Genomic DNA, 13056 nt, shown 5'->3' on the forward strand with positions numbered 1-13056 from the left:
TCATTGATTCCGAAACCAAGCTTGCGGGAAAAAAACAAAACGATTGTCGGAAGACAGCGCTTGTCTTCTATCTCCTTCACGTCCCGGTCCGGTTGCGCGCTGCAATTTTCTAATACCATTTGTATTAGCGCTGAAAGCGAATGTCGGCGCCCTTAAGATCGGCGCCCGAATCGCAGTGCCGGTACTTACATATGAAATGTATCAGGAGTGTTGCTGGGCTAGTTGGTTCATCTTATTCCGTATTGTTTAGACGCAACCAAGGACGAAAAAAAAAACCGATCAGGAAAGCAAAGAGTGTCACTTGCAACTAGTTTATTGAAAGCAGACAAGGGTAAAATTTATAGAAGATGGCCTTGTGCGCACGTAGATTTGCGCACATAACTCAAAGTTTGCATCGTACCCAATCATATAGTGCAGAAACTGGCGTTCAGCGCTGCGTAAAGCCACAGACGTATCGCTGACACAGATGTACATGTTTCATAGCGATGAAATAAGCCTCCATTAACTCCCGTGCCAGGCAATCGTTGCTTTTGCCAAGAATGCGGCATATTGAAAAAGTCTGCCTCACATGTGCAGGAATTACAGTGCATAGGTAAATGTGCACTAATCTTATTCTTGATAGACAGCTCGTGTTCCCTTGCTCTATCATTGATGCAACGGCCTGTCTGACCGATATAAACCCTGCCGCAATCAAGTGGAATTTCGTACACCACACAGACCGCGCAAGTCACATACGGCCTTGTATGGCTTTTACCACAGCGGGTCAACTTCTGTGGGTCTGCGATGCGAGGGCACAGGCCACCAAGCTTACGTGGAGCCGAAAAAACAATAGGTACTTTCTACCTTCTGGCCACTTTTTTTTTAGATTGTGGGCCACTTTATGGATGTACGGAACATCCTGAGGCCTTTTTTCCACTAGCAGCCTGGCTTTCCGCTTACCCTTCAATTTTTGAAGGAGAGTTTATGCAACTGCGACCATGATAGAACAAGGGTATCCGGCTTATCGCAGCCGTGCAACCTGGCAGTTAAAGCTTTCCTGCATTTTGTGAGAGCAAGACCTCACCAACGACGCCTCAAGGCACATGAAGACTATTGCCCTTTTTACAAGCTTAGTGTGCACCGAGTCGAATAGTAAAAATTCTTTGCGTGAGCGGGGGCAGTACGCCCAACAAATGTGTCGTTCAGACAAGAATGAAGTCAAATCTAAAACCTGCAGCTTGTCATGTAAAGGAAGCTCACGCGTAAAGGAAAGCCCTTTGTCATGTTGTCTAAATAGCGCTAAAGTTCTTCCACTGTATTAGTGGTCGTTACAGAAAGGTTAGGTTTTAAAATCCCCAAGAAATCGTCCACGTACCTAAAAACCTTTTACACTTTTGCATCGTCAAAACACAAGCCAAGTCTCGGTAAATAGCAAATAAAAAGATGTTACATAACACTGGCGCGACACAGGAACCGATGCAAATGCCCTTGCGCTGAATGTGAACACGACCATCATAAGAGACAAGAGCCGAACAAAGATAAAATTCTAGTAAAGTCATAAAGTTATCAACAGATATGCCAGCACCTCTCTCAGAAGCTAAAACACTATTTTGTTCTATGCAGGCCCGGACGATCGCAAACAGTTCTGCATGTGGAACTGCTTGCTTTAGGGAGAATGCGTGCACGTGTTCACCATTAAAACGCGTCAGTGTATCTCTCTTCAGAAGCAGTAAGAATATTGCGCCTGCCTGCGAGTAGTCCGCCAGCCCGAAGCCACTACAGGCCTGGTACAAGGCAAATATCGGCAGGTTGTACTCCTCGTCCAGGCTGTAGTACACGACGCCCATCTGAAGAGCGAAGGCCACGACGAGCGAGGGCCTCGAGAATCCTGCAGTGATCATGTGGGATGCCGCCTCCTGCGAATTTCAGGACGACATAGAGAGTGCTATTAGGTTGAACTTAGCGACTGATATTGTGCAGGTGCCGGATTTTGAAAGTAAGTTGGACTACTTATTCATCGTGTGTAGGACATGTTGCTGGTCTAGTTGGTACAGCTTCATCTTGGTAGAAATGGCACAAAATAAAACGACACGTAAGGGTAGGCGATAACACAGGTAGCAATTGCAATAATAAAGTTGTTACTGTCACCTATATTGCCATCATACTCTTCAGATTTTTTTTTTGCTATTTCTACCAACTGACAATATCTTGACAATAAGTTGAGATTAAGGAACAGCTGACGTTCACATATCCCGCACAAGTTCGCGGTCTTTGTCTTTTGGGGTTATAAGTTTGCAGTTTCCAAAATGGCGCCTTACAAGTGTTGAACATTGCATAGAAACGAGCGCGATTCGTAGATCACGCGATGATGACCGTGTGTAACAAAGTATTTACAAAGGCGGACACCGCTTGCAATGTATTTTTGAAAGCTGTATAACAAGAGAAATTACAGGAGAAATGAGAAACGTCTCTAAGATATATATTACTCATGAAACAGAGTGCGTGCAGTGATGTACGCGGCGGGAAGAGCTGAAAATTAAAACAAAAGCAATCACGCCCTCGGCATCCTCTATTGACTCTCGCCAGCAGAGACTACGTTACAGCTCTTGCCCTTGCAGTACGTGCCCTGCTTTGAGCACACGAGATAGCCAACAGCAACAGTACTCTTGCGATTCCCGTGAAATGCAGACTGCGCGTAACCGCCAGCGCAAACGCGACACGCAGCAAGAAAGCAAGAGAGGGAACAAAATTTTGCAGAAGATATCCCTGATGTTTGTTCATCGAAGCTAAGCTTTCTCAGTTTGAGAACGATGCATTGCAACAGAACCCATGGGTATGTATACAATGTGCAGGTCTTTTTTTATTTTCAGATTACGCCGTATTCATGGTATTGTGACGTTTTAATTTTTCTTTTTTATTTTCTTTTTTTCCCTCCTGTTCCGCGTTGTCTATATCTTCCGAGGGGGGCGCCATTCACGACTGAGCGAAACAGCATTCTGCATTCGCGTATACTATGCGCGAGCGCCATAAAACAAGTGAGTCAACTAAGAACAGATGTAGTGCACAAACTTTTGTAAACACGCAGTCGACCCGGGCAGATTAGGTATTAATGAGAGCTAACGTTGCCGACAGCGTGCACAATATGCGGTTACGAATTAGGCACGACATTCCAGAATGGTTAATTGTTGGGCTAATTGTTGGGTTTTTCATAACTGAACAAGTAACTTAGCGCAACAAAAAACACAGACACAAGAAAGGGAGACAAAGACAAGCGCTTGTCTTTGTCTCCCTTTCTTTTGCCTGTGTTTTTTTTTATTGCGCTAAGTTACATGTTCAGTTAGGCACTACATAGGCAGATACAAAACTATGTGAGGCCATTGTGAACCTGCGCACTCGACAAAGGTTAAACGGGCCCCCCTGAACCATCCCTTACAAAAAAATCCTCTTGAGCTGAACGCCTAGAATAAACTTGTGCTGCAATGTCCTTATGAAATAGTCTAGTTTAACTTCCAATGCGTTTCTTGACTTAGATAAAAAAAGTGCTTCATGGCGCTCTTAAAGCATGAAGCGTACACCAAAATCGGAGAGTGACGTAAAACAGCTTCGCTTTAGAGGCATACATGCAATATATTTTCAAGTATTCATTGTACAGCGTTAAATGACGGTCCGGAACCTCAAACCAAAGAAAACGTACATGCAAATCACGTAACGTTCGAAAACATTTATTATTAGTAGCATTTCTAGAGGCAGCTTCGGTTTCTACTTTCTCTTCACGTCATGACGCAGAGTGTATTCTCGCGGCAACAATGTATTTGCGGCGTTTTGTCAATCGCTCCAGCTCGTTCGGCCACCTTTATCGGCCCTCATAAAGAGCTGCAGCACAGCAGGTAACCGAGCGAGCCGAGGCGACTGTCAGAACATCACAATGTCCTGCGCCCACGCTGAAAGCATTCTGTATCTTGACGTCACAACACTGTAGCCTCCTAAGAAACAATACGGAAACTGGCTATAAAAAAAGCTAATACATTTCATTGTTTAGGACGCGCTCAGGGTTTCCACTATTTTTTCTAACGTGTAGAGGCTCATGACCTTCATTTAGGGAAAAAATGGAGAATTAATAATGGAAAATAACATTCAGTACCATTTAAAAGGTATGGGTGCTGCCGGTTGTGATACGAAGGTCACGTGGACGCTCGGCGTCGACGTGAGAGTAGGCATGCAAATGAGTTGCTTGCGGGCGCTGTGCTGTGGGTGTTATAGCTCACTTCCTCACAAAATAGCCTTGCAACACTTCATTCCCTTTTATTTCCTCTTTCGCCGAAGCCTTTTGAATAATCCTTGCTGCAGAACGCTGCCGAGACGGAGCGTTGCAAATTCCAGTGCACGAGGTGTGTTCAAAAAGAAACCGAAACATTTGCTATAAGATCTTTATTGCTTATTGTACAAAATTTTTAACACTGTCTTCACCAAATTAGTCCCCTCTACTGGCAATTCACTGTTCCTCTCGTTTCTTCAATTTTTGGGAAGCCTCCGGGAACGAACTTTCTTAGGATGGCGCGCAGGTCTCTTGTCGCATTGTCCTGAATATACTATATTGTTTGGAAACGACGTCGTTTGAACGTGGTTTTAAGTTTGGGAAACAAGAAATAGTCTGCTGGGGCTAGGTCCGGAGAATGCGGTGGATGGGGCACAACGGGAGTGTGATGTTTCGCTAGATAGCTGTGGACAAGGAGCGACGCGCTGAGCCGGTGCATTGTCATGATGCAACATACAAGTATGGCTTTAAAATCCAGGCCTCTTACTGCATACGGGATCCATCAAACGCGCCAGAATTCCTTGGTAGACTTCCTTGTTTACCATCTGACCGCATGGTATAAATTCCTGATGAACAATGCCGTTGCGGTAAAAAAAAAATGTCGCAGTTTCACCCGAAAGGCGAAGCATCAATTGCGATAGCAAATTAGTAGAGAGCTATACGGAGTAAGGATAATAGTTTTATCAGCTGTATAAACTTGGACATGCAGCAGCACCAGCAACGCGCAGAACTGTTGTCGACGCCGTCAGCATTTGCCTGCGTTCACACCGAACGCGTGCGGCGTTTTTATATAAATACGCATTTGGTGCCGCAGCTAAACGTCGCCTCCCCTCCCTCCCTTCCGTCCCCCCACAGCCTTTCGCGCGACGGAAAAATTCGCGTTTGCTCTCTATATATGGAAAGGAGGAAAGAGACGCTTAAAGGGCGAGACACACGATGCGATTTTGCGTGCGATCCGTCATACGACGCGCCGCATCGGCCACCGCACTCAACAAGTTTTCAACATAGTCTACTGCATGCGGCGGCGGATCGCCGCCGCCGCATGCGACCAGCCTGTTGGATATAGTCGTACGACAGCCCGATCGGTCGGACGGCTGCGGCCAATGATAGCGGCGCCAGCGTGTACGTCATGGTGACGTGGAAAATCCGGCGGGGCGGGGCCGGCGAGGAAGCGCTCCGATCGTCCCGGTGCTTTTTTTTTTTTCCCTGGTCGAGGTCCTGGCCTCTTTGCCGCTGACGGCGTCACAAAAATTGGGTACACTTTGTTTCTGACACGAAATAACCTATAGAATGAAATGAACTCAAAGTAGTATGAACTCAATGAACTCAAACGTTGCGCGAAGTAGCAAATCGTTGACGCGGTATCGATTCGGAAGCGGTCAGCGGAAGCTGCCAAATCACTCTCATGGCTGCGTGGCTACGGCATGCTTCTGCTAAGCTCGAGGTCGTAAGTCCGACTTCTATCGGCTGCGGACGCATTCGTACGGACTCAGAATGCTAGAATGCTAGTGCACCGATTTTTTACATTGAAAAAGCCAAGCTGGTCAAAATTATAGTCACGAACTTTCCAAAACAGAGTCTGTCATTGCCTGTACGTGGGTTTAGAACGTGAAACGCCATTAATCAACTCAACATACAATGCTGCGAAAACTAAGCAGACACGCTGGTCATCAAAATCTATCCCACCGCGCGTTTTATGGTGAACGTAATTTTGGTCTGCGGAGTAGCCCACAGAATAACGTCTTCATATGCGAGGACTAGTGGCGCCAATGTTATGTTAAATAACGTATTGCCACGGTTTGTATACTTGTTTTGCCTCCAGTAAGTTACGCAATATATTTCGGTTGAGAGAGCGGATGGCACGCCGAGAAAGTTTTGCGAACCGTGCGATGATCACAACTTGTTACTCTAGTTATCCCATCGCCGATAGGTTCAGATCTGCGATGTGTTTTTTGCAATAATTACTTCATAGACTAAGTCTATAACAAGCGAAGCCAATGGTGTACTTTCAAACTATTTCTCTAACAGTGAAAATAGCCAAACTGTATTATATTGATAGGTTTCACGTGACGTCACGCACCCACCTTATCACCGTGTCGGGGCACCAACATGGCGACTACAAGCACTTCAGTCCAATCCATCTTATTGAAAGCTTTCCCGTAACGTTACAGACGCAGCTTATCATCGTGTCGGTGCACCAATATGACGGCTACCATGACGTCAGTGCAAGTCATCTATACTTATGTAGTAAGGGTTCATTGAAGGTATGTCACGTGACCATACTATAATTTGGTGTCCGGGTCCTCAGGGCGTGAAGACCACATGAACCACTGCAAAAATTGAAGCTCCGCCCCCTTCACGTACAAGAAGAGCAACTGCCGCGCACCCGGTACGCCCTCTTCTTGGAGGCGCGCGCTCATTGGCGGAATGATTGGACACCGGGGGCCAATCGCCACTTTCCCCAGCTGCTCATGCTGTCGGGAGGACTGCAAACATGCCTCGACCGAAGAAGGTGAATGTTGTTTGTGCGTCATGCACCAGAACAGCCCGGGATAGGCAGCGCTACCTTAATGAAACGGAACAAGAGAAGCACGAACGTTTAGATCGCAAACGGGCAAATAAGAAGCCACTATATAATGCTTTCCACCACGATAATTATCCCTACGGGAGTTTCGGCCGTATTGTTTTGGGTATTTGAGCACATCTACTAAATTTAGCACGGAGATTCTCAATCAACGCTAGTCCCGCGCATGGTGCGCCAGATACATCTTTCAATAGCAGGCATCATGCAGTCATCTTATTTGAAAGTAACTGGCCAGCTAACACTAGCTGTATTATCTGTTGCCTCTAAAAGGTACTATATGACGACAGAAGCACACATGACTTTCAGTGCTGATTGTTTCCAAGTATTGCTTAGATTTTACACACCACTCATGCCTCTTCGCTCATAACTAACACATGTAGTCAGAATGATAAACTTCGTTCAACACTTTTATTCTTTCTCGTTTTTATTCCTATGCAGATGCTGCTAGTATGCACATTTACAAAAATAGGTCTTACACTAGAACTGCTCGCAAGAGCAGACGTCAGCCGTTCGTGATGCCAGACATGCTATTATCGAAGGCGGCTGGCCAGTGAGAAACACCCCTTACGAAAAAAAGGGGTTTATGAATTGGATGCCAAATATGTTTAGAACTAAAGTGGCTATCAACATAACGTGTATCATACAGCACGAAGCTGTGCTGTCGTGTTAATGCCTCGCAACTGAGGCCCCGCACAAATTTGTCTTTTGATTTGCTTCGGCGTTTTATCTAAGATAGCCCAATAATTTAACCGCGTAGGCGTCTTTTCTTTCTATGAAAAAATATATCAACTGACTGAAATGACTTATGGAGCTTCACAGGACGTGCAGCTGCAGAATATAGCGATGCCTTAGTGCAGGGCTCAAAATTATTATAGCCACCCAGAATTATTTACCGCGTCAAACAAAGCTCCGCACACAGGACTAACGCTTTTCGATTCCCTCCCCACCGGAAAACTACCACCACGGTCTGGAATCGAACTCGTTACCTCGCAAGGTCAGCAGCATATATAGGATATAGCCATTCTTCGGCGGTGTGTGTCATCGCGCTTTGACCAGACCACGATGGTACCGACGAGGGTGGCGATATGGGCTTGTTGGTCGGTCATCGTGGAATGCTATCTGGGTAGGGCAGCAGAACACGGACACAAGAGGAAACGAAGAAGACGACAAGAGCTTGTCTTTGTCTTCGCTTCTTCTTGTGTCCGTCTTCTGCTGCGCTATCCAGATACCCTTCCATCACGATGGTACGCTCGGGTTATCAGTAAGTTCGAACTAGCGAGGTGTCGATTGAGGAGATTTGGCTACGAAGTCAATCACTTCGACCAGAATAGCTCGGAGAGACGCTACGAAACTTCAGTTGCGGCACTTGCCATTGTTGGTACGAAAGGGTTCTGGCTGTCAATCGCGTTGACGGGCAGCATTAGGCACTGTCGCCGATCGGGTTGTGCTAGAATAGTGGTGATTACCACCACAACATCCACGTCGTCCCTGAGTACAATAAAGAAATAAAAGAACGAAGTGCACAATTAAGAAGACGCAGGTTCGCCCGAAAGGCGAAGCATCAATTGCGATAGCAAATTTACTAGTAGTAGGTGAATATGTCCGACGAAATGCATTGGTGTTCTAGTTACTTTTTAGTTTCAATGCATAAAACAGCGCTTTTTTTAAAGAAGTAACTAGTACGCCAACGTATTTCGTAGGTCACTGATAATAAATAACTCGAAAATGGTGCAGTCCTGACAATCCGTTCCGAGTGGATACACCTTGCGAACTCGCCGGCTATAGTTTGTAGATTGAAATATGTGCGGGTAAGTAATCATTTAAAAGCTAATTGAAATTACCTGTGTCAGATAGCACAATTCTAATCCTTCGTCGCATCCGTTCAAACAGCGGCTAAAAAGCGACTTTCGCACGAGTGCTGATTTCCGAGCGCCGTCTCCTTGTTCCTTCGAAAGCTCGTACCGCATCTTCGCGGCCCTTCTCGTCGTTACCAGGTCGCTTAATCAAACAATGAGTTCCGATATTTCCTGATGCTCATATTGTTCGAATACGACAACGCTGCACCGAATTTTACTATGGCAGCGTCATCACGGTTCGGCCAAGTGCGAGCAGTGCACCACGCCGCTCGTCCGAATGGCGATAGACGTATACACGGGCTTCAGGTTGTGCCAAAGTTTCACTCGCAAGCCACCTGTTTTCCTCCTCCAGCAGGGAAAAGGCGACGTGAGAAGGCAAGGAAACGCTACTACTATAGACACAACAATGGTTGCGTGCAAACAGAACGCACGACACTGTACGTTTATGGCATTCCATGCAAATTCGTCACGTCGACAACAGATGTAGGGCGTGCAGACTCAAAGCCAGGGTGTACGCGACACTACGGAAGTAGTCGCACGTCAAATTAACACTTCTGTACTCGCCGCGGTAGTTTTGCGGCTGTGGCATTGCTCGAGGTTGCGGATTCGATCGGGAACCGCGGCAGCCACATTTCGATAGGAGAGAAATACAAAAACACTCGCGCACTTAGATTCAGCTGCACGTTAAAGAACACCAGGTTGTGAAAATAATCCGGAGTCCGCCCCTATGCGGCGTGCCTCATAATTCGATTGCGGTTTTGGCGTGTACAGCCCTATAATTCTGCCATCACTGCTGCCGCTGCGATGCGGCGTGCAATGTGAGGCAATGGCAGTGCTCAACCCTCTCATAGGTTATGAACAATGGCACACGTACTACAACGCCTCACGCACTTATCGAGGAAGTTATCGGGTGTTCTGTGGATTACGCAAACAAACAGCAGCGGTGAACGCAAGGTAACGTTCCCCATCAACTCACCACTCTCGAATTGGACTAAATGTTAAAGAAATTAAACATTCGCTGTCAACATTCACCGCTAATTATGGTCAATCAAAGCAAACCGGACAGAAAGCTTCGCTTACATCGATTCCACAGTGCGTGGGATCTGCATAACTTTTTTACCACGGACGAGTATTGTCCTATCACAGTTTGCACAAATATAGCCGATGAAGAGTATTGTCATCATTTGAAAATCTAGGGGTAATTTGGTGAAGTTTCTATTATTTCCAGCAGTAAAGAAAGGGCTAAAAGCGATGTTATGACTTAAATAATAATATCGGGCCCTAAAGTATGCAAATTTGGGGCCTTATACAACGTAAAAGAAGTGTCAGTCATTGTATTCTACCGGTGACAACATAAGAGAAAAATTTGACACAACTTTGACAAAGTGTACAGTAGACATCTATATGTAGGCGTGGCAACAGGTGTTATGTTACGACATTCAAAACGCGACGCTGGCGTTATTGTTAAGGTTACGTCGTCCCTCCATATTTTATTCTCATCGAAGATACATTCTAACCCAAGAAGAAAAAGAATAACTAATGCTATGAAGTCAGATTGGTTCTTGCCATTATTTATGGTAAAAAGTGCCTCTTGCACCTAACAATGTGAAAAGTTCCACCATTATAAAGTCAGTAGTACACATCGCCGGTTACTGCGTTTCTGAACTAATTTACCGCGACAGTAGCGAACTCTAACGTAGGACACCGCAACTTTCTCAAAAGCTCTTTACGAGACACGCAGTGTCGCTCTTGTTCGCTACAGTATTGCCTTTTCTGGCTTCCGAAACAAATGAACGGGCACCACCACACTCGGAGTCTGTGCGGCCAGCAAAAATCTGCGAAATTACCCGAGCCCCAAAGGTATGTGATAGCGCATTGGTAGCCGCATGGCTACTGCACGCTGTCGCAGGAACAGAAATTCAAATCCCGGTGGTTGCCAATATTTTATTTCTTATTCATCTTCTTGCGAACGTAAACGTGATGATGAGAAAGCGCCCTGACGGTGGACGTTAATACTCGTCGGTGTAACAGAAAAAAGCGGACTAAAACATCTAAGAAGCTCCAGTGGTTCAGCTGCTGTAAAAGTTCTAGCATCAGGCCTTTTTTCTGCATATGAGCCCCGTTCTCTTATGACATAAAATGATTATTAAGTCATGGTGCCAGTACTAAAGAGGTGTTCGCCCTATAGACTAAGAAAAGCTTTATGTGTCTGAATAAACGTATGACTTCGGCGTGCAGGCGTATGGGCAGAGTAAAAAGAAAGACGTCTTGTAACTTCTCCTCGAGCGACTTGGATCAATGACCGCAGTAACTTGCAGCTGAGCTTACTTATCTGTACGACGTTAAAAGGTTCCGCACCAATAGAATAGCGCTTGCTTGCCAGATTTAGCAGGTTCGCTGCAGGCAACGGCAGGTGGCAATCTGCGTGACGTCATGACCTGAAGAAGGTCTATATAAGAATAGGGGCGGCCCTGCTGATTAGTTATCTGGGAAACGCCTTCGCTCCGTCTTGCTAAAAATCGAGTTCGACGGCTGTCATACTCACGAGGCGACTCTCTCGACAACTTTGGTCAAGTTTTGCCACGAGTTTGTGCCGTTGTAGAAGAAATACCCGACGCCGACGACGATCATATGGTTTTTCCTGTCGTCTCCTAGGGCACTCCGGAATGCCTGCAAAAAAATCGCACGTCACACACACATGCACGCGCGACAAATTGCATTGTTCAGGAAGTTAACTAAACATATTCAGTAGTAATTATTTTACCGTCTTTAATGTTAAGGGCAAACTCGTTCGTTGTATTTGCAAAACGAACGCCGAGCATGTTTGCTAGGCAAGTATGTCCAAGAAGAGCTCCCCTACGAGATATCAATGCTTAAAGTGTGCTACTAAAAATTGGAGGACGTCTAAGCTTTGCCTTTAAGAGAGGAACGCGATAGCGTTATCGGGCCCCGTTCGCATCGCTATTTTTCTTTATGAGTAGGCTTCACTGCAACACACAACGTGGGAAAGCCAGCCTACAAAGACAAAGATTACACCGATGCCCTTAATGTTGGCTTTACTTTTAAACACAAATGCACTACTGGGAAGACATTTTTACAGAGGCAATATAAGCCGTCTTATATCAAAATGCAAAGGCACTAGGACCTTCTTATTTTATCTATTGTTTGTTGTAGCCCCGAGGCGCGCGCATGTCCAAAATTTGGAGGGCGCTTTAGCATTCAAAGATCCTGAATTCTTGTCAGGTTTCCAGGCAACTGAAGGTTTCTTTTTCTCCACCATCGCCTCTATGCGCCGCTACCGTTTTACGCTGCCGAGGAGGAGAACGCCATCCGGATGAGGTAAAAATGCTGGAAAAGGGGTATGTTTCCTGGTAACAGAATTATGTTTTCTCGTACATTCAAATTACAATCCGACGCTATCATGTCTGCAGGTTGTAGTTAAGACGTACTTTACGATTTTTTTTTTCAATTTTTGTTCCCTAATGCCTTCCGTCTGGTCGGGGTGGTTCGGGGTGAATTTCTCCGCCACGGACACCGATGCTTGCGCCGACACCAACGCCAGATTTTCGGCGACACGGGGCGCTTAACGCTGTCGTGTTAATACATCGTTCGTGCCATTGAGTAGCTTCAAAAAAGCGTCGCCCTAATAGTTTGGAACGATTGTAACTGTAACGCCGTTCCTCTATCTAGCAGACTTCGGGGACATATGTCCCGAAAGAATGCGCAAGGCATTTTTCATTGTGAGCCTTACCTACCGAACGTCATGGAGATTTAGGTACCTGTACACTCAGAACGGTCATAATTCATTCAGGCGCAGAAAATTACGTAACAACTTTAATAACGGCGAAAGTAAAACAAATGAGCTGTAAAATTCTGTAACTAAGCACAGGGAAGGAAGACTCCTAGAAGGTGCGACGTACTTTCTTGTTGAATCGGCGGGCAAATCCTAGAAAAACCCCCGTACTGTAAATATGTTTCCTCCGATGACTGAGCGATTACAGTGCTATGTGTTCCACTAATAACGTTAGCATTAAACTCTCAGCATTAGATAGCCTTCGCAACATATGAAGCTTCTGCTCTCACAGCCAGTAGAGGTGTTGGTCACCGATGTCGTGGACGTGTGTGCATTATAACGCCGACTAGGGAGAAGCGGTAGAACATAACTCCGTAAAAGGCATGCCTGCGTAGCATCGTCGACAGTTGTGTGCTTAAACTAATAGCCGGACTTACCTGCACTCCTACACTACCTCGAGCCACGCCACCAAGAGGAAACTTCCTCTTGGTGTAGTTGCTTGAGGTAGTGTACGAGGGCTTAGTTTGCC

The 13056-nt window shown here is 45.9% G+C and overlaps 1 protein-coding gene across 1 annotated transcript in view; it reads right to left on the reverse strand.

Moving 5' to 3' along the window:
- Window positions 1-427: 427 nt before the first annotated feature.
- LOC125947143 (uncharacterized) overlaps window positions 428-13056 on the reverse strand; it is a 31430-nt gene continuing 18801 nt past the window's right edge. Inside the window, exons 6-9 of the mRNA XM_049671517.1 lie at window positions 11280-11404; window positions 8249-8366; window positions 1728-1895; window positions 428-433 (exon numbers count right to left, since the gene is read on the reverse strand). Coding sequence (XP_049527474.1) covers window positions 428-433; window positions 1728-1895; window positions 8249-8366; window positions 11280-11404 — 417 coding nt within the window. The remainder of the gene's footprint in view (window positions 434-1727; window positions 1896-8248; window positions 8367-11279; window positions 11405-13056) is intronic.

The sequence above is a fragment of the Dermacentor silvarum genome, chromosome 7, assembly GCF_013339745.2.
Source record: "Dermacentor silvarum isolate Dsil-2018 chromosome 7, BIME_Dsil_1.4, whole genome shotgun sequence".
NCBI classification, from domain to species: Eukaryota; Metazoa; Arthropoda; class Arachnida; order Ixodida; family Ixodidae; genus Dermacentor; species Dermacentor silvarum.